The 20614-nt window shown below is 41.1% G+C and overlaps 2 protein-coding genes across 3 annotated transcripts in view; one reads left to right on the top strand and one right to left on the bottom strand.

Moving 5' to 3' along the window:
* Positions 1–1140: 1140 nt before the first annotated feature.
* LOC115009398 (pre-B-cell leukemia transcription factor 1-like) lies at positions 1141–15788 on the bottom strand. Of its 2 annotated transcripts, XM_029433393.1 has the most exons (8): positions 14814–15788; positions 12997–13070; positions 6326–6570; positions 5778–5968; positions 5529–5664; positions 4709–4865; positions 3128–3211; positions 1141–1838 (listed from the first exon to the last, which is right to left on the bottom strand). In XM_029433393.1, exons 1-7 carry the CDS (start codon positions 14996–14998, stop codon positions 3168–3170), a joined length of 1032 nt encoding a protein of 343 aa, XP_029289253.1. In that variant the 5' UTR covers positions 14999–15788; the 3' UTR covers positions 1141–1838; positions 3128–3167. The 2 variants fall into 2 exon arrangements, with proteins under 2 accessions (XP_029289253.1, XP_029289334.1); XM_029433474.1 differs by lacking the exon at positions 3128–3211.
* A 4141-nt stretch (positions 15789–19929) lies between these two features.
* Positions 19930–20614, top strand: part of mvb12a (multivesicular body subunit 12A) — a 6922-nt gene continuing 6237 nt past the window's right edge. The window contains exon 1 of the mRNA XM_029435251.1: positions 19930–20066. The gene's annotated coding sequence lies outside the window, so the exon portion shown is untranslated. The remainder of the gene's footprint in view (positions 20067–20614) is intronic.

Below are 20614 nucleotides of genomic sequence, written 5' to 3'. Positions count from 1 at the left end.
CCTGCGGGCCTCTTGAATAAGGGCCTACTAGTCCCTTCCACATGCGGCCTCTTTCCATTCCCGCAAAATACATATTATCTCGACATAAAGACTCAGATAATCCTTGTCGTCAAGCACTGCTGGGTCCATATTTGGTCGGATTGTACTGTCACAGTTTGGTGAAGGTGAGGACCCAAATGCAGTACAATGGATAATGATTTTAACCAAAAAGAGAGCTTTATTAACAAAAGCTAATAAACATACAGAAATACAAAGTAACAAAACCAATCAGGGGACGAGCAGTACACGAACAGGTATATACGGGCAGACACGGGCAGGTAACATGAATCACAATAAGACAAAGAACACTGAGACAGACAGGGATATATACACAGACACTAAATGAGGGAACGAGACACAGCTGGGAGAGAAAGGCAAATACACAGGAGGAAACTAATGAAAGGAACAGGACACACCTGTGGAGAAAGGCAGAAAACACAAGGGCAGGAAGTAATACCAGACATGACACAAGGGGAAGGGAACATTTCAAAATAAAACAGGAAACAGAAACCAAGATCATGACATATTCATTACATTATTATCCTATATGTTCATTGCATCCTGTCAAGCCCATAAATATGAATATATTGTATTGTAAATTACATTTTCAGTAATGTTTTTTTCTTCTTTTTTTACATGTTTGACTAATTGAGGGACATTTTATCGTACTAACAAGCTGTTACATTGTGTGGCACTCACTTCATGATTAGTCGTGGACAATTGTCCACCTCAGCAGATAAACGACCAATATCATGATGTTTATCAGGTATCAATATTTGTTGACATTTACTATTGAATTTAAATGCTAAATCGTTAAAAAAAATAAAAATAAAGTTAGAGTAAAAAGAGGGAAACACTTCTATTATCTATTGTAATATCCAGAAGCCAGTTAGATGCAGTGGTACTGTTTAACACTAGAGGGCACAGCGGAATAAAAACACACATGATCTCATTGGTTGAGAATGATCTGAAACTGGACACACTGAACCTGTTTTCCCGGGTTAAAGCGTCTTTGGATCAGTTGCTTCAAAAGCATTTAAGAAACATCATTACGTGAAAGCAATAGTGTATTTACATTCAAATAAATAGAACTCAAACCAGTTTTTGTCTGAAGCAAAGAAAACTTTAATAAGTGACAATGTTTTTATTCATTTTTGGTCATTTCTGCCATTTAGATGTTTTTGTTTTACTCTTTCAATGCATTTTCTCGGTGACAACATTTTTCTTAAAAAAACCTCAAAGAAAAAAAAGACATAATAAAATTGTAGTTCGACATCTAAAAATGATTACATGCTTTTTTTTTGTCCTTTTTTTTCTTATTTTAATTCTTTGAAGTAAAATGACGAATCTGGTTCAAGGCCACATACAGGCCCTAAACCTTCATACAGTGTAAGATTCACTGTAGGTGAAGCACTACATTAAAAAAAGGTTCTTTTCATTATTTATTTATCCTTTTTGAAAAAAAAAGGAAAGAAAAGGTGTGAGTAATAGTAAAAAGAAAAAATATATAGAGGTGTCAACACATTCGTTAAGTGTAGGGGTTAAAAAAAACGATGATGTTAGAAAAGGATCAGCATCACAAAGCAAAACAAAAGAAAAAAGTTGCAGAGTTTTGGTAATGCTCTGTTTGTGGCGTGGCTGGAGGTCAGTCTACAGTCTGGGTTGTATTAGTCTGAGGAGCAGGAGTGGGAGGGAAGGTGGAGCATCAGCTGGAGGTGACGTCGTGCTTGCTCCTTGGTGCTCTGGGTGGGGGGGGTGGGGGAGGAAGAATCACCGCTGCCCTGCCAGCCGTCATCACCCTACAGAAAAAGACATTCAGAGTAGTAAGTACATGATGTTGGCTGCACTGTCCCTGTTAAAACATCAATATGTGAAGTTTACACATGCTACACTACGTTCAGGAACATCTCCCCCTTCCCACACGTGCAAGGGGCAATGGTGGAATGGAAAGGGACAGTCCAACAGATGGCAGTAATGCAGCACTTATGAATGCCAACCGCCTTAAAACTCAACAGAAGAAGAAAAAAGGCTGGCTGTAAGTGTACGCAGTGGAAGAAGTCCCATGTTCTTTTCAGGAACAGTTCGGGCGCACAGCTATTTTGGATGGATGGACATGTAGGATTTTAAATCTTTTTTTAACGTCACACATATACACAGTGAAATGTCGACTCTGCATTTAACCTAGTATTAGGCACAGTGGGCAGATATTGTACATACAGAGCCCAGGGTGCAGTGTGGGGGTCCGGTACCAAGGTTTTTAATATTCAACGTGTTTGTGAGACAAGTGAAATTGCACGCAAAAACATTGGCTAAATGCTAAACCATAAACAAGTTGCAGATTTAAATACGTCAGCGGAGTCTTGTGATTGGTTCGCTAGCTGCACGTGACAGCTTCTTCCGTCAGACAGACGTAACAGTTTACTTGATCGTTGCTGCAATGTTCCTTGCAAGTGTTCTGGGGTCTTGAGGTGGGAAATTAGTGTTTTTTGGATTTCCCTGAATATCGATCCCTGCTCCCATTCACACATGACCCCTTCAGGAAATGCTCCTGAACATTTCAGGGACACACTGCAAGTGTGAAAGGGACTTTAGATAATCTGATTATTCACAGAAATCTATAGTATCCTGATTTCTGAATTGTCATGTAAATGTGAAAAACGGTCTGAATTTCTCTGCATTTTGCAATTTGTTAAGTCTCTGAATGAACACTGTGTTGCTTGATCCTTTCTTACAGCTGTATATATATATTTGACAAATTATGCTACTAAATACCTCTAAATAAGTTGTGATGGTTTTCTAATTTTGGCCTTTTCCCCACAACAATAGCTAAAAACACACCGTCCAACAGGAAGCTGCACAGCTGACATTTTACTCCCTTTTAGAGTGAATGTTTCCTTTAAGGCTCAACAACACTGGTGTTCAGGTTCAGTTGGTGATGCAGTGCAGCATATGTAAAGGAACTACATCAATAGTGTCTACGAAACGTGTCGCACCATACCGCATGCTAACACAGGGAAAGGCTGTTACCATGACTACTCAATTGGAGAGTGTGTAACTATAGCAACAGTGTGTAACCATAGCTACTCACATTGACACAGAGAGGGAGGAGAGTTTGTCCGGGCAGGTCCTCATAACCTCCCGTCAGGAGTGTAACACGGGGCTGGGTATCCTCCTGTTGGCATACACACATGTCAATGCTTTAACGCACACACTGCTCTTCCAGATGGGGGGGGGGGGTTATGCGTTAATGAGTTAGGTGGTCAACTAGGGTGCCACCAGCTGGACTCGTACTCTATACACCTGATTTGGAGAGGAGTCTGCAGACTGACTCTCGGGAGCAGTTTGGCTGTTTTGAAGTGGGGTTGAATGACCTACTTCTGTCAGTGCAGCACTACAGTGGATGGTCCTTTTACTTCAAACACGCGAGTTGCTGGTCTAGACTGTAATGCAGAGATTTGGTTTGTGTCTTGAATTCATTTTTGAACTGTAATAACTTTCTTAACTGTTTGTTTAAGTGAGTTAGCGTTAGCTTTAGCTTCACGTGTAAGCTATGGAACTTCTTGTTCGGGCTGTGTATTTGCAAGGCGATATATTGCATTTTGTTTAAGCTAATTGTAGGAAAACTGCCATAGCATAAAGAAATTAACTGCATATGCATAAAATCTGTGTGAAATCTTTACTTTTTTTATCCAATCAGAACAGTGGGATTTGCATTTATCACAGTCCCTGCACACAGTATCCCAAAGCATAATATATACTCCATATTTTCTTACACCCCTAATGCTCATGGGGAGGTAGCTAACACATGTCGGCTTCGTGTCTGTGTACACAGCTCTTACGTTGGTTTTGAAATTTGCAATAAATCTAAAATCATCAGTCAAGTATCAGACCGTCTTTCTGAAGGCTATACTACAACAGGAGTTACTGGTCTACCGCTGCCTCGATCTGTTTGTTTGTGCTATTGAGGGACTTTTGGTGAATTCGAACTGGCCAAAGTCAGACAATAACACAAACAAGCGGACCGATCGAGGCAGCGGTAGACCAGCGACTCCTGTGTTCTGCAAGGGGAAATTTATGTTTTTGTCAATGGATTTTTGTAGGTGGCTAAAATAAGTTTTGCTGCTGCCCCCGTCCACAGCAGAAGATTGCTCAGGGCTGGTACAACTGTCTGTTTCTCCAAACTGGGGGAATGCCGACCGCCATCTGCTGTTGGTTAAACACTGACTCTGGATAAGTACCTCTTACAACCCCACTTCAAAACATCTGAACTGCACCTTTAATGAGGGCTTAAGCTCAGATCATGAATTCTAACTGCTACCTTGTTTCCATTTGTAGAATATTCCTGTAATATGCTACGTTGTACTTTTATTTTTTAAATCACGACACTTCTTCATTGAATGTAATATTTTTCTTGCACATTCAGGGCTCCAGAACATTTATTAAGACTCCCTTTGACATTTGGTCAAAAAGTAGTAAGCAATCTACTATTGCTCACCATCAGCGGATCCTCAGAGTGCTTCCTTTAACTTTCCCAAAAGTTATTTCATCCTCAATATTGTTATGTCTAAGGTAATAACAGATAGAAGTTAAAGTCACAGTCATCTTTTAGTCACATGAGGGTAATTGGAAGAAGAGTATTGTATGTTGGCAACAGGAGGTTTGTGTGTACCTGAGTTTGGTGTCGCTGGGGAGTTGGCTTGGCTGGCCTGTGAAGATACACTGGCTGCGTCCACAGCTGTCTTCACAGCATACCGGTTAGCTTCCTCCTGCAACTTTGCAACATTCCTTTTATACCGAATCCTCTTGTTTCCAAACCAGTTGGCCACCTGGGAGAGTTTGAGAGGAAAATGCAAAGTCAAAAGTAAGCCAGGAAATTCAGCTGGCTTCATTACCCTAAACCATGTCCAAGTTAGGGTTGGGCCGGTTAGATATTAAGCTTAACATTGGAGCAGATTAGTATACGTTTTCTTTTAGACTCTGCCATGTTTCGTCACCCCATATAACACACGAACTGTCTCGTAAACGACCACACTACATGTGCCGTGCGCATCTTCCCCCTCTCCCACTTCTGCTGAAACTTGACCTCTATGTTGCTGGCCGGCTCGGCAGTAAATTGCGCACTGCCTGTCGGGACACTAGCGGCTCCGTTAGTTCATTTATAAACCAACATAATATCACTGCATGTTAATCACGTTGTCATATTGCTGATTACTAATGCAATACAAGTTGGCTTTAGCGCAGTGACGCCATCGGCACAAGTTGCTGATGTAGGCTCCTTTTTAAATTTGCCAGAACGTGTCAATATGACAAATGCCCGTTCAGCCGGTTTGCATAAAATCAAACCGGTGTACGCTCGTACAACAGACCCGACCAGCAGAACCATAAATCAACCCAACTCTAGTCCAAGTACAATACAGTATGTATTCTTAATCAATTTCTTCTTTTTCCCAAAGTCCCTTTTTTGCCCGGTGTGTCTTTGACGTCCTGACCTGAGAAACAGTGATGGAACACTTCCTGGCCAGGTCCTCCTTGGCCTCCTCACTGGGGTAGGGGTTTGCCAGATGGGAGTAAAAATATGTATTCAAAATCTCTGCCGCCTGCTTGCTGAAGTTTCTTCGTTTCCGCCTGACAGAGAAGTGAGATTGCAACAATTAACCATCAGCACGATGAGTAAGTCACTGGCACACTGGAAGACCAAAGTTCAGAGGAGGCAGGTAAATAAGTGTGCAAAACCCCACCTGGCATCCAGGAACCTGGAGCGAAGGATCATGACTGCTTCACATGTGCTCTGCTTTAACTGCATCTGGATCGTGCTGAACTTGCGGTGGATTATTCCCACCATTCGCTCGATCTCTTTGGGTGAGATGGGCCGCGTACGGGACTGTTCCCTCAGCAGGTTCATCACGTGGTCGGTGAATTCATTGCAGGCCTGTGTGGGAGGAGGGGTGAGTAGGACAGGTATGAAGGTGAGAGAGAAGGACAAAGAAAGAATTCAAACAAACTCAAATGTTGTGTTGTGTGTGTTCAAACCCACTTAAGCCTAAACATAACCTTCTGGTTTCACCAGCTCACTGCACCTCTGCCCCTAACCCTGGTCTGAAAACACTTCTTGTCCTCAGTTCTAAGTGGCTCAGTCATATGGTGAGCTGTCAGAAAATGACAAATCTATGACATGATGAGAAATATATTTACTATCATGATGTGTCGTGGTAGCTTTTGTGAAAAACTTTACAGCAGTTTTTTTCCTGTTATCTTATCACTGTAAAACCTGTAACAAATATCACACCTGTTGGTATTTCTCCAGCTCAGCGTGGTACATCCGTCGTATCTGAGCGAGCTTCTCTTTGTACTCGCTGTGTTCTATGTTCGCCTCAGCGGGCGACCCTCCGGCTGCCGCAGCAACCACTGCCGCCGCTGCAGAGGCCCCGCCCCTCTCCGGGCCCGCGACCCCCTCTGCTAACAGCATGTTGTCCAGTCGCATGATCTGAGGGTCTGGACCGTCTTCTTCTTGGGCGCCTCGGATGCTCAGGGCTGTGGAGATCCATAGAAACGGTCACAAAAACATCAGATGCAGATCTGCAGCATTACAATTTTTGGATATGCGGCACAAGAGGGACTGACAACTACTTCTATCTAAATAAGAGTTCAATACTATATATGTTCAAAATGTGGAGCTACTTTAATAAAGTAGCGTTGAGAATAGAATGAACTCAGAGACTTTCTAAGGGTGAAACGAGCTGACAAAAAGGGGAAGTAGAATAATAACTATCCTGCTTATGTAACACTGAAATGTTCAGAATTTCTGGCTCTGCTTCGTAGAACTAGAAAAACAGGATGCACACGAGTTAGAACGACTACATGACGTCGGCAGACGTTAGGTGCACAACCTGCTGGCATTCAGTCAAACATTTTAGCTGCTTACAAATATTGCAATTCCTTCCAATCAATATCTCAACTTTGAATTTCTTCATATACATTTGACATAATTAGCAGCTTTGTATCTTACTGATTTTATTTTTGATTGTTTGAATAAATATTGCATTACCGTTTAAATCACACAAACCTTGTCAATGCTCTAAACCCAATCTTTAGTTTGGTGAGCGATGAATATATTATTCCTTTTTTGTAACACAGTATACACCAAATTCTGTACAACTCCAAGTGTGTCTCACAATATGAGACCCACAAAAAACATATTCCACACTATATACAGATTCTTTCATTTTGCTCCTTCCTCACATTTTCCCCAACTTGTCCTATCAATAGAATGACCTCTAACACAAGGTTGAAGACTCCATTTCCATAAAAATATAAGCGGTCGAGAAACAAGCCCCAGTTTCTAATCTGTCCCAGCCACTTGGTTTGGCCCAGTCTCTTCCTAGACAACATGTTGCAACAGCTTAAGGTCTTAAGGTGGTTATGATAGTGAAATATTACAATAACCTTCAAAGGACTTAGGTTTTCTCACATCAAATTAAAAATGCAGCACAAACAGCACAGCTGAACTTCAGAAAAGTTCAGAGAGGCCATTGTTCAATAGCCCGGGAAGAGCTGACAATATAAATACTGGATGACAGAAGAACAGTCATAGCTTTGTTTGGTGGAGGCAGTGAGGAGATCAAGTCTTAAGTGGTGTCTTTACACTTGGGCGACTGGAGTGAGAGAGAAAAAGAAGAGGCCAGGCACAGAGACACTGCCAGGATGGAGGTTTCACATAAAGAAAAAACAGTAGCTGTTGCTATGGTAGTGATGCCAGCTTTTCTTGGCATCCCCATGCCCAAAGAAAAACAGCCACACATACACAAGCATCCACACACACACACACACACACACACACACACACACACACACACACACACACACACAGCTGTTAATTAACGCCAGCTCTTAAGGAGCGACTAAAGACCCAGTGAAAAATTAAGGCTCATTTGAGAGGTCGTTAATTTGCACAGCTATGCAAATTAGGTGGCAATTACAAGGTAGTTCCAGAGATCACATTCATAATCCCGCAACGAGGGCAATGACAGCCTCTGCATCTGGCTAACAGCATCTGACACACACACGCATCTATAAACATTAACATCAGTGATGGCCTCCAATTTTGCCAATCCATCAGACACACTAGCGATTTCCCAAACCATGTTACAGCACCGTAATATGGTTAATATGTGAAATACGGATGTAATATTACATCCAAATATGAGTATACTGTACCTAACAGACCATTTAACCATTTTAACCAGATTACAAAATAAGCCAACAACTCAAAGTCATATGTGCCCGTGTAGCCTGACTGGCAGGTGCACCTGTGTGCGTGTCTTCTGTGGCTACAGATCACAGGCTGTAAAAAGATCCACCTGTTTCTCAGAAGAGGGATAATTACCAGTTGACAGAGAAGTGCTTCTCAACATCTGCATCCCCCTTTTCCCTTCTTCCTTCGTTTATACGTTGAGTACACGTCCAACATCCCAACCCCTCTTTCCCTGTCTCATAATCCCCTCATTTGAATTTCTTTCATCTCTTTTCTCTGATAAATCATTTTGTTTCATCTGAAAATGTTCTAAATAAACTGCGTAAAGCGAGAAAATCAGGGAGAAACTGGAAAACTGTTGTTGGTGAAAAGGGGGTTGAAAGAAACCTATACGTGAGAAACAACAAGGTCAAAAAGGAAATGTCATTTACTGTAACAGTAAAATAAACATTTAGTTTACTGAGGTGTTTTTTTGGTCCACCAGTTACATCAGAGTAGAGGGCAGAGGCAGACTCAAAATTGGTACCTTAATATATTTACAAAATGACCATTGAGTTTATTCAACACCTCTCTATAATGGTTTTAACAAAAGCTGAACATTAGAAGTTTAATGAAGGTAAGGTAATAAAGGTAGGATTGTGTATCAGACTGCATCATTTTAGATGTGTGTACCTTTTATAAATTGGCAACTGAGTATATAAGAAAAGAGTAAAAGCGGGAACCAACAGTGGACGAGAGAAAAGCAAAGACAACTATATTCAAAGGGGGCCGAGTCCCATTACTGTTAATTACTTCATAATTAGTCCAGAGTTTGGGCCAGCCTTCCAGATTGCTACCCAGTGACTCTGTTGAGTGTACAAACACACACACTCACACACAGTGTGCAGGATAAAGAGATGAGCTGCGGCCCATGACGCCTCGTGGAACAGAGCGAGTAAATCCAGCTTTGTGAGCCCAGTCGGGGCCGTGGGTGGCAAACTGTCCCCCACTGAGAATCTGTTTGTAGTGACGGCTGACAGGACTCCGGGGTCTGGAGATTATCAAGTGTCTGCCAATCCATGAAACACAACCATTACTGCCTCTCCCTCCAACTCATCCATCAATCTGTCCCTCCCTCGCTCTTGTCATTTGTTCAGTTTTTTTTACTTTGCCTCTGTCTTATTTTGCACGATGTAATCCTCTCAAAAATTCCCAGAAAATATGGAGGATAAAAATAGACTTGTATCGGGAATAGCATGACGAAGGAATCAGGAAAGGAGGGGAAAAAGGGCATATAGGATAACGGAGAAGTGGGCAGATGTATCCAGAGTACAGGGAGCACATATCCAAAAAAACAGCAGTGTTTTAGACGGTCGCTGTCATGTGAGGAGTTATTTTTAATGATTCTAACTTGGGACAGAGAGGAAGAGACAGTGACAGCAGAAAGAGGGAGACAGAACGAGAGAGAGGAGTAATATCCTAAACTTCCACAATGATCTAGAAATGGAGATTGCCTGGAAGCCCAGAAAACCACACAGAGATAAAAGTTGTTTCTCTAAGAAATGTATTAAGTTATTGAGCCTAATGGATTTGGTCAAATTGGTGTGAAGGAGCAACAATACCAAAGGAAAGTAGAAAACAACACTAAAAGTGCAGAGTGTGAATCAAGATACAGGTTTAAAACACATTTAGCAATATATATCAGATTATTGCTTAAGGGGAAATAGCCTGGGTTCCAAACTATCTGTATAATAGTTATATCATTATATGTAACTAACTGTAGGACATGTCATTGAGGGGCTACCTCCAGATGTTTCACCCTGCAGGTTAGGTATGGAAGATGGTAAATATGCTGATGTGTAAAGGATGAGATACAACATAGTGTTGTTTGTTTGTCTGTTTTTTTGTCAACAAAGAACCAAAATCAACAATGAATCAATGTTACTAACGAGTATTATCTGTATATATATGTTGTGCTATATAGCTCCATTGTAGTCCAAAAACACACCAGTGAGCCGTAGTGTTGCACCGGGTGACGTGCTCCTTCATTATAATGAATTTACTTACTATAAATGTCTTTTAAGTCAAACCTACATGCTGCTGTGAATGCTCACTAGAGCACCAAATGTGTATTAATTGTCGCACTAACTATAGTGCCGAGCTGTTTGAGGAAATAACTGAGCCTTTTTGAAAAATGAAACTATAAATTTTGTCACTCCTTTTTAAAGATTTATGTCTCCAGCAGGAACAGATGGGCTTGGGGCCGAGTTCCACGTGCAGAGAAGGGAAATCAGAAAGCACTGACACTGAAACATTGCTGCTTTTGAAGTTTTCATGGGATTTGTTAACAGTCAAAAGATATAGAATACAGGGTTTCGACATTAACCCTGACGCGTTTCAAAAACTCAAATATCTGCTGCAGATGTTTAAATTTGATCAGGTGTCACTTGAGATTGCGTTGTTACCGTGTCCTAAAGAGTGCGACCCGAGCGAGCGTCATGTCAATGTCTTAAACGGGTCGCGAGCAACGCTGCACCATTTGGAGTTGTACTTTTTTCAGACGTCCTGTTTCTATTTATTACTGTTGCTCGTTTGAAAACGGCGCAATGGACGTGGAACTGCTCATTAGCGCCACCTGGACGCCTGGGGAAGATCTCCGTTTGTCCCAAACACATTTTCTATGGTCACCAGTCAAGGGGAGAACTGAAGCTAACGTTAGCGGAGCGCGGTTTCATTACATTATAATGCGTTCAACTTCTATTCAGTAATAGTGTTGGGCGAAGGTCAATTATAACGTTATCTTGATGTATTCAAATATAATCTTGTAAAATGTTGTTTTGGGCAAGAAACTTAATAAACACAGGAGACGTTTTCACAACTATATAAAATAGATATTAGAGATAAATTATCGTTGTTAAATTGCCTTTTCTGTATTGTTTTTACATACGTTTATATTTAGGCCACCAAAAATGTACTTTGGCCACCAAACACAGGGATTTGGTGGTCCGTAGGGCCAGTGCTTCAGATTATTAGCGTCTATCCCCGGAGTGAAACCAGCCTTATCATTTGATCATCTTCACAATTAACAAAAGAGAGATGTGTGGCTGAGAGGGGAAGCAGTCAATGTTCCACTTTTATAACAAAGCTAAGCATTGATTTAAATGCATAAAACCCAGATCAAAGAGCATTGCCCGTGTTGGCCCAATAACACCAAGATGACCAGACGTGCAAATGCAACTTTGTGACTGATTCTGTATATCCGGGCTGTTAGTGTGAAGAAGCTGAATGACAGTGAGTAGGTGAGACAACTAGTTGCCTTGGAAACTCTGCATCTCTCCTGCCAACCTCAGGGTTCCCGTTTCCAGGCTAAGTGAATGAAATGAGGTAATAACAAGAGCTGCTGTGGAGCTCATGCTTCTCTCTGCTTTGTGTGTGGAAGAAGTTTTCCACTAAAAAGTCAAGTTAATATGACTTCCTTTAATTCAAATGTGATGCTGCATCAGTGGTGTGGGATTAAATGTCAGGATCTAATATTTAGGTATGAAATCTTTGTAACAACCATCCTGCTACTCTTCAGGTTATGCTGCCGGCACGCATTTCTAATGTTAAGCCAGATAAGAAGATCCTGTTGCTCCCATGCATTTCTCTGTTATGATCCTGATGTAGTGCTTCTGCAAGAGAGCATCCAGCAGAGGATCATTTTTTTGAAAAATGACATCTAAAACTGAAGGAGCAAGAGTGTGGCACACTGAGCAAGAGAAGAAGAAAATGAGGCAAAACATTAATAACACGTAGCAGTAGATGAAGGAATGCTGGGAAGGCTCTCTCTGTCACAGATGTGTCAAAAGCGTTTCTCCTTAAAGATATAATATGTAACATTTTCCGCATTAAAATGTCTAAAAGACGACGGGACCTACGTTATATATATTCTTGAGTTGTGTACCTAGAGGAATCTGTCATTTTAATAAAGATATCTGTCCGTTTCATTTGGTCTCCTTTAATGGCGTTGTATCCCCTCTGTGCACACGCTGTGGTTGTCTGCCTTAATCCGTCATAAATTTACTTTCTTTCCAGTTTTAGGCCACATTCTTACGATACACTTTTTAGTGCTTGGACGTGTTTAACGCTTTATTTTAACCAGATGAAGGATTTTAGTCATCGAGCGTCTGGATCATAAATTATCAGAGAAACAAGCTAAGCAAACGGTTAGCGGTTAGCTCACAGACCCTCCATCCTGTGTCTGCCGAACAGCAGAGGAAAAACACTGACTTTTAACCCGAAACGGCTTCATTTTGTGTTTTCACTGGTTTTAATCACCAGGTCCGTTTGATTTGGAGAAGAGAAGACCTCTGCAGATAATTCGGCTCCTGCTAAAACCTTCCTGAACGCTGAACACTGAAAGAGAAGCTGACAGCAAAGACGGCAGTGGCAGTGAAGACAACAACTCCCATGGTTCCCAAGCTACTTCACAAGGCCACCAAACTCCATCTTTTGTTATTGTTTTGATTGACAGACGTCTAGTGGCAGAACATGACGTATTAAGCAGTAAATCCCTGTATTCTAAATGTTTACCGAAAATGATGAAAATGCTATAAGCCTTCAAAATAATGTATGTGAACTGTGAGGTTAACCTAAACTACAATCATGAAGGAGTAAAAATCAGCATGCAAGCTTTTTCTCTACTGGCTGAAAAATAAAAAAGAGCAGGAAGCAAATGGACAACGTACCTGTCCTTTCTTTGATCTCACACAGGACACTGAAGAGGGCGGGCTTCATTCTGTGGCAGTTTAAAGCATGTTTCCTTTTATGGAAAATGACAGACAGAGATTGTGAATTACAAACCGTTCTTTTTATATTCTATCTGTTACAGGCACTGACATCCATCAACAACAGATCATGTAGACACATTGCAAGTCAGTGCTGAACAGACTGGATTCAGATGAGTGAGTGTGCAACCAGACTGTTCAAGACTCTGACTGAAAACAGGCCTGAGTACATAGTTGTTTAATTCACCTGGACTTACTCACCTCGGGGAAGAAAGACAAGAGAAGAGATTGAATGCACATCATGCAGAAACTTTGAAAACGTCAAACAAGTCTGTGTCCACATGCAATAGGGATGGCGCAAATGATCAATATTGCAATATAATGCCCTGCTGTTTTCTACGATACAATATTGATACTCTGACAATATTATGACACTTTCTGTCACATTACCGAGGTATGGATACTTCATTCTCTACCGGCAAACATCTATTCTGAAATGTGCTGTTTTCTGGCAGTTGTTTTGCCAGTTTAATACTATTTGAATTTGTAGTTCCTGTCACACGTCCATGTTGCTTTTAAAAACTCTGGTATAGGAAGTTCTTTCTCGACTTGTTTTAAAACTCTCTGCTATAACAAAGGCAATTCTTAAAGCAGTGAATAAACACAGAACGTGATTTCATTCCTGCTTTGTAAAAAATGATTTACAGAAAAAGTGTAAAAGCGAAAAGAGAGTGTGAAACACCGAGCACAAGATCAGGAGAGGGAGAAAGTCACACAACTCATTAGAGTTACAACACGTAGCATTAGATGAATGACGGACACACAACTGTGGCTGGACTAATGAAAGCTATACTTATCTGTCTCTCTTAAGGGATATACCTTCATTTTAAATTGCACAGATAATGCGACACCTCTGTTTTACTGTATATATGGTGTATCGCAGTATTGCCTGTGTTGAGATACTATTTTGAGCAACTACTGTGAGTTACAAGAGTTGGGCGATATGATTGAAACTATCACAATATTAATAAGGATACTTTCTTCTATCAGTGTGTATAACAAGGAAAAAATTAAAATCCCGATAGTCCAAGCAGGGCTGTACCCGAATACTAGACTTTTCAATGATTCGTTCATTGGGTAGGTATTCAATTTTCAATTTTGGGATTCGGATATTCGTTTTTTGTAACCCCTCTGGATTACAAACATGCATAAAACATGAGTTACCGTGTGATTTAAAGCCCTAACATGTAGTAGTGTTATAAAAATATCGAAGTATCGATACTGAATATTTGAAACGGTTAAAATACAAAAACATTTGCAGTATCAATACACAGGCTGCACTTTCTGCTCTCGTTGATACACACAACCATATTTATCTTTAAATAAAAATCTCAAATGTTGTGCCCTCAATGTTGTGTCATTTCTTCCCTGTAGTATCGAATACAGATATTTTTCAAGGTATCAAAGTTATAAACTTCAGCATCGTAACAACACTAGTATGGAGTGCTGTGGAGCCCTGTCCCCTGGCTCAGCTTTGTGTTAAGTGCTGTTGATAAGGCCTGTGGGGTGAAAGGTGGTGATGCACAGCTGGAGAGGGGGCACAAAAATTCCAGCAGTACTGTGGATGTGGGGGGTGTTATTACAGTGTATTACAGAGTGTGATGAGTGTGTAAGACCATGCACGCTTGAGGGGATACAGTGATGATGATTCGCCCCTGTGCAGACCCAAATCCAACTCTTAAACATGGTGTGCCTTCTATTAGGCCTTATGTTATTACCTGGCCTGCGCCTCATCGAGACTCTCATCTGTGATGACCATGATCTGCTGGAGGATCTCACCAATGTCCTGCTGCGGCTGACCGAGGTTGTGATGTTTCCTTATGTTGTCAGGGTCACCCACATCCTCGTGAGACAGTCCAGTTAGTCCAATATGACCCAACATCATGCGGGCCTGGTCCTCCATACCTACAATGTGGCTCTTATTGTGGAGGGAGAGATTGGAGGAGGAGGATCGCTAGAAAAAGGGGTTTCCTTCTCCAACTTTCAGCACTTAGAAAAACGAGAGGTTGAAAAGTTTCCCATAAAAACATACAGGGCTCAAAACTGAGTCAAGTGTTGCCTCAGCTGGAGCTGCCTGCTTGTCTTGGTCTGAGTAACAAAGGAAAAAAAGACAGAAGTGTAGCAGCCTTAGCTTTTACTTATCTGAAGAAAACGAAAAAACGCTACAAAACTAGGGCTATAGAAAATGTGGTTCTTCTTTGGCATGGGAGGGGTCGGTTCACAAAATATTAGCCTTTAGTAAGATACTGTTGTTTTTATGAGTAGCCTGACGCGCGTACGTACGTCTTTTCTTTCCCTGAAAAGACGACCAGGAGGCTCCAGACAATTACCAAAACTGGCTTGTTACAAAGCTCTTTGCTTTTTCGAGAGGCTGCTCGGCTCTTGCGTGTTAAATAATGGTCTGAACGGTGCTATAGCTTTATCTAATGACCCGGGAGCCCCTTTGATGTCGTCGTCTCCGCCTGCTCTCCTTTTATCCATGAGTCCCGTATACTGCTCGGTAATTAAAAGTGAGGACCGACACGGTCACCTAAAAGACGGTCGAGGAAAGATATTCCCGATTAACTTCATCTATCTGGTTCCGTCCAAGTCCCACACAGCCAGGTTTGTACCCTTAGTTGTTGCTTATTGCTGTTTTCTTTCCCTGTACGGCTGCTGTCCCACTCCTCCCAGAAAAACACCATGGAGCAATGCCGTTCTCTGTCAAATTACACAGGATGAGAAAACACCACTTCCGCTCAAACATTTCAGACTAATAGGCTATACCTTAACGCAGATAACTCGGTTAAAGGCGGATTTTAATGACGACGAAGAAAAATCAGTGCACGAGCCGTGTCTTATATCCATTTTAAAGATTTTTTTTAGCATATACGTCAATGCAAAATGCCAAACACACAAATGGTTCAACCAATGGTCATGTCAGACTGTGTTTTTGGAACAGACGACATATAGTACCAGCTTGGGGGTAGTCTATATTGTGGAAATGCAGCTTGTCCTTCTGAAGGGAATGGTAGCATTGATATGTATCTCATGTATTATTTTAAATTTGGTTGTTTACCTTTGGGAATTTTTGCATTGTTTTCCTTTTCGTCAGCACCTGACAATGGCAGAATAAGCCTATTACATTATGTTGATTCATTTAAACTGCACATCTCGTGCAGGGTAATCTAATTAATATGGACATTTCTTTTGCATATCTGATCAGCTTTAATTCACAAGCCTTCTCATCTGTATTTGTGTAATACTATGTTGTAAAAATAATGTTATGTTATATGTGTCTGCGAGAGCAGAGGATGTGTGTGGAGTCTCCCATAGACTTGTCCAAAAATGTTTTAATATCAATATCATAAAAGCCAAACAGAATAGACTAATGTGGCCACTGGAATAGAAAGAGCTGTAGAGAATTCATTAAACTCAAATATATGAAACATTATTTAAAAGCTACCTTGTAGAGTCAGTTAACCTACACAGAAAAGAAACAGTGGTTTAGAAAAATGGCTACAGTCAGATTAAAGCGTTTTAGTGCTTTTATTTTGAAAACAACACCGATTAAATTCCGGCCTCTTTCTGGCTTTTTCTGGTTCCCTTGACGCAGCTCTCCATCAGTATGTCGGCGGGCTCCTCCGGGGAGTGCTGCAGTTTGACTTGAAACCGCGAGGAGGCCGTCCTTTCACCATGGAAACAATGTTGTTGTTGATGTTGACGATGATGCTGCCAATACTAATTGTTTGTGTGTGTGTGTGTGTGTGTGTGTGTGTGTGTGTGTGTATATATGTGTATGTATGCGTGTGTGCGTGTGCTCGCTCGTGCGTGTGTGTGTGTGCGCGCGTGACGATCGTCCTAGAATACCTAAAGGTGCCCTGTTTTTACAGAGACTGCATTTTATGGTGACCTCATCTTATATATATCATATACTCTAGTCTACTTTTCTATGTCTATTTTCCCTTTTGTAAAGCATTTTCTACTGCATGTATTATATGAAAGGTGCTATGCAAATGAAGTATTATCATAATGCTTTGTAATTAAATTATATTTCTACAGCACGTTATGTTTCATCACTTCCAAAGAGGACTCTCATACACTTACCACCTCCTTCTCAACAACCTCAGTACACATATCTAGAAGCTGTGGGGAGACCCTGTGTGTGTGGTGGGGGGCAGGATATACAAGCCTAGTGTTATTTGATTGAGACTGCATTGTGTTTGTTTGCACATGAGTTTAATGTGTGTGTGTGTGTGTGTGTGTGTGTGTGTGTGTGTGTGTGTGTGTGTGTGTGTGTGTGTGTGTGTGTGTCTACTGCTGCCACTCTAGACAGGAGGCTGACTTGATGGAAAAAGATGAATGAATCCCCCAGCATAGTAGGAAGTACCAGAGCTCTCTCACTCAGTCTATCACTCTCATATTTACTACCACTCACACACAGGCAGCTGCATGCACCCCCCAACAAGCAGACACACATCTGCAGGCATTCAGACACGCACAGACGCACTCTCTGGCAATTTGCCTCTTCTCCCTTTCGTTTTAGTCCCAGCAGATTACAGCTGGCTCATTCTCATTAATTGGCCAATCACCCAATAAAGCTAAATGCTCCGAATTAACACTGATTTCTATTTTCACCGAGATGGAACAGTCCACCCGCTCCAGCCCTCCCCCTACAACCACCCCCTGTGGTCTGCTCTGCATGTTGCCATGCCAACAGGGACCTGAGCACCTCTGGATGCTCCAATCGAGTGTCTTTTTCTCAATTTCACACATGTACACACAGAACATTAGAGTTGATTAAGAGGAGTGCCTGCGCCTGTTATGAGTGTGTTTTGTCTGTAGCTATCAAAGGGCCTTCTTCCTAATGTGTGTGCCTCCATGTTGCATGGTGGCATTTATAAAGAAAGGTTAAGAGTGACTTGTTTTTCTAGGTATTTGGGTATTGTTCTTTGTGCTCATTGATGACTAAAAACAGATGTAAACATCCCAGAATCATTCACCTTGGGAGGATTTGAGGCACATTTGATCCCACTGCTGCTGCTTGTGAGAATATTATGTTGTGTGTGTGTGTGTGTGTCCACATTAAAACAGCCCTTTCAAGGATTAGACATTATGTCATATATTTTGCTTATTGTTACCATGAATGGAAAAAATGCGTTAGTCCTTAACTGTGGCGGACTCAGGCGGTCTTAGGGGCAGGGGCGAAATTAAATAAAAAGGGCACCAGCTGCATGTAGCCTTTATCGTGTTTTATCTATAGGGGCATTCAATACCAGCGGTCCCTGTGGTACGTTCCATTTACCTCGGAAGTCGGAATGGGAGTAACGTCACACCAGAGTTGACTGCGATCCAATAACAGTTGATTAAAACCATTGTAACAATGCATTACGCATTATTTCTTGCGCATACAAACACTATAGCAACATGTCCACAGATAGAAGTTGGACAGTACTGTGTGTATGAATGATTTAATGAGACACAAATAAGACAGAAGTGCTAAGAAACACTATGTTACTACAGCTTTCACTTAGCTGATGCAACCATCTTGGATTTTGAGGTCAGGTTTGGTGAGGTTCTCCCAACTTTCTGAGTTGAGAATATGACTTCAGGGGGCGTTCGAGTTGAAATATCAGACTGGGAACTCGGAAATTCCGTCTTCCCAGTCTGATATTCCGACTTGCCAGTACAACTTGAACGCACCACAACACAGTCAGTGCAATGCTGTGGCTCATTGATGGGTTATTAATAGTTTTTGAACAACAATGAACCACATCAGGCTTTGGCTCTATATGTAACACTCTCGGCCTTCTTGTTAGTGGGATCGATTCATTATTGCTTTTGGTCTCCAGTATCCTTATAAATATAAATGTGTGCATGTGCATAGTTTCCATTACCAGTTTTGCCTCACATCTTCTCCTTGCCCTTTTAAAACCCCCTGTTCCCTACAATTCATTCCTTCTTTATCTCTCATTCCCTGTTACCCGCCTCCTGTCACCCTTTTTCATTATCCCCCCCTCACTCGCTCCTCTCCTCCACCTCAGTCTGCCCTGCTCACCCTCATTTTCATGTAAATGAGAATCGATCCTTCTCTCAGCCCCCCTCTGTTGTTTTCTCCTTCTGGTTCCACAGTGAAGACAAAATGTCGTGAACCAGCCAAACATCTGGTTTACATATTCAGTCAACATTTATCATTTACTGCATTATTATATCACTTTTCATTGTAATTTGTTAATAAACAATGTGTTCATGATGTGTGGAGATGAGACACAGTAAAACAGAAATTACTCTAAAGAAAAATAAACAAAACATGATGCACATTTGAAGTTTAAATAGAGGAGGTCTCAGAATCATGCAAAGAGAGATTTTATTTGACCATCAAAAGCTCCTAAACAGCTATTAGATTAACCTTGAGGTGAGACTGTTTTATAAAATGTGTGTTTATTTTACAGTTTTACAATTATCTGACATGATGTCGTCTGAAAGATTCAGAACGTAAACCATAAATATTCCAAACGTATTTTTCTTTTATTAAAATAAAATATTCACATGTAACAAAGAGATGTTATCCTCTGGGTAGTATTTATTCTAATTCCACAAGATTGACCTTGTGTTGTCCAACCTTACCCTATGTTTGTAAACGTGTTAAAATAGGCTAATGTTTCTGAAATGTTATTTGTGTTCCAGTTTTTTTAAATACACAATTAGCAATGAAAACGTATTTTTAATCTGTGGTGTGAAATTGCACACACTAGCTGTGTCCCAATCCCGCAGTTGCAGCCTTCGTTGCAATGCCGCCATCTTGCGTTCAGACTCCAGTCGACATTAGTACTGACGTCTTGCCCCGTGGTTTGATGGGAGTTGGAGTCGGAATGGATTCAGTACTTCCTGCTTTGACGAGAAAGACTAAGACATTCCGACTGTGAACCAGAAAGTTGTTTGGCTGCCGAACCGTTTCACCTCGAAAAGGCAGAAGTGGACACAGACAGAGAGTAAGTTTGTCTTTTCATGTTTGTATCAGTCGACTTCCGAAACAAAAAGAAAAAAGCTAATTTTGAAGAAGAAGCGGCGAAGTTTTGTCAATGGTCGCTGCTATTGTAAGGTAAACTCGGCTTGTCATGTAAAGCAAAGCACTTGGAAAATTACTGAAAAACCCAGTCTTTATTAATATCTCGTGTTTTCTTATTACAAACGCTATTACAACACACGTGAATTTGTTCCGAAAGATAGAGGGGTGATAAAGTTGCAGTTAAACTGTCAAAGCTCAGCCTGAATTGATGTAAACTACCTGCATCTACCTGGGCTGGTACAAAACACAGTTCACACAACACGTATTACATAGGTAGAGCTAATTATAGGTGAGTGAGTTAGTAAGTAAATACATCTTCTAAACATCTGTCCTAACTATACATTTCACACTCTTTTGCTTTATCCTGATTTTTATTTTCTTGTGAAAAGTCAAATCTTTTATCAAGGGTCAAGAGTAGATATCTCTTTATTGTCACAAACAAAACACTGCTACAGAAACCGCTTTTACTAT

This window comes from Cottoperca gobio, chromosome 1, assembly GCF_900634415.1.
Source record: "Cottoperca gobio chromosome 1, fCotGob3.1, whole genome shotgun sequence".
Lineage (NCBI taxonomy): Eukaryota > Metazoa > Chordata > Actinopteri > Perciformes > Bovichtidae > Cottoperca > Cottoperca gobio.
The sequence above is the reverse complement of the archived record's forward strand: the minus strand, read 5'-3'. Positions and strand labels throughout refer to the sequence as shown.

Excerpts from the sequence above, each read along its gene's own strand:
- LOC115009398 (XM_029433393.1), bottom strand. The coding sequence starts at position 14,998 with ATGGAGGACCAGGCCCGCATGATGTTGGGTCATATTGGACTAACTGGA. Across the intron at positions 6,571-12,996 it reads TGAGATCAAAGAAAGGACAG|CCCTGAGCATCCGAGGCGCC; the intron begins GTACGTTGTCCA and ends GGATCTCCACAG. Across the intron at positions 4,866-5,528 it reads GTTCCATCACTGTTTCTCAG|GTGGCCAACTGGTTTGGAAA; the intron begins GTCAGGACGTCA and ends AAACTCTCCCAG.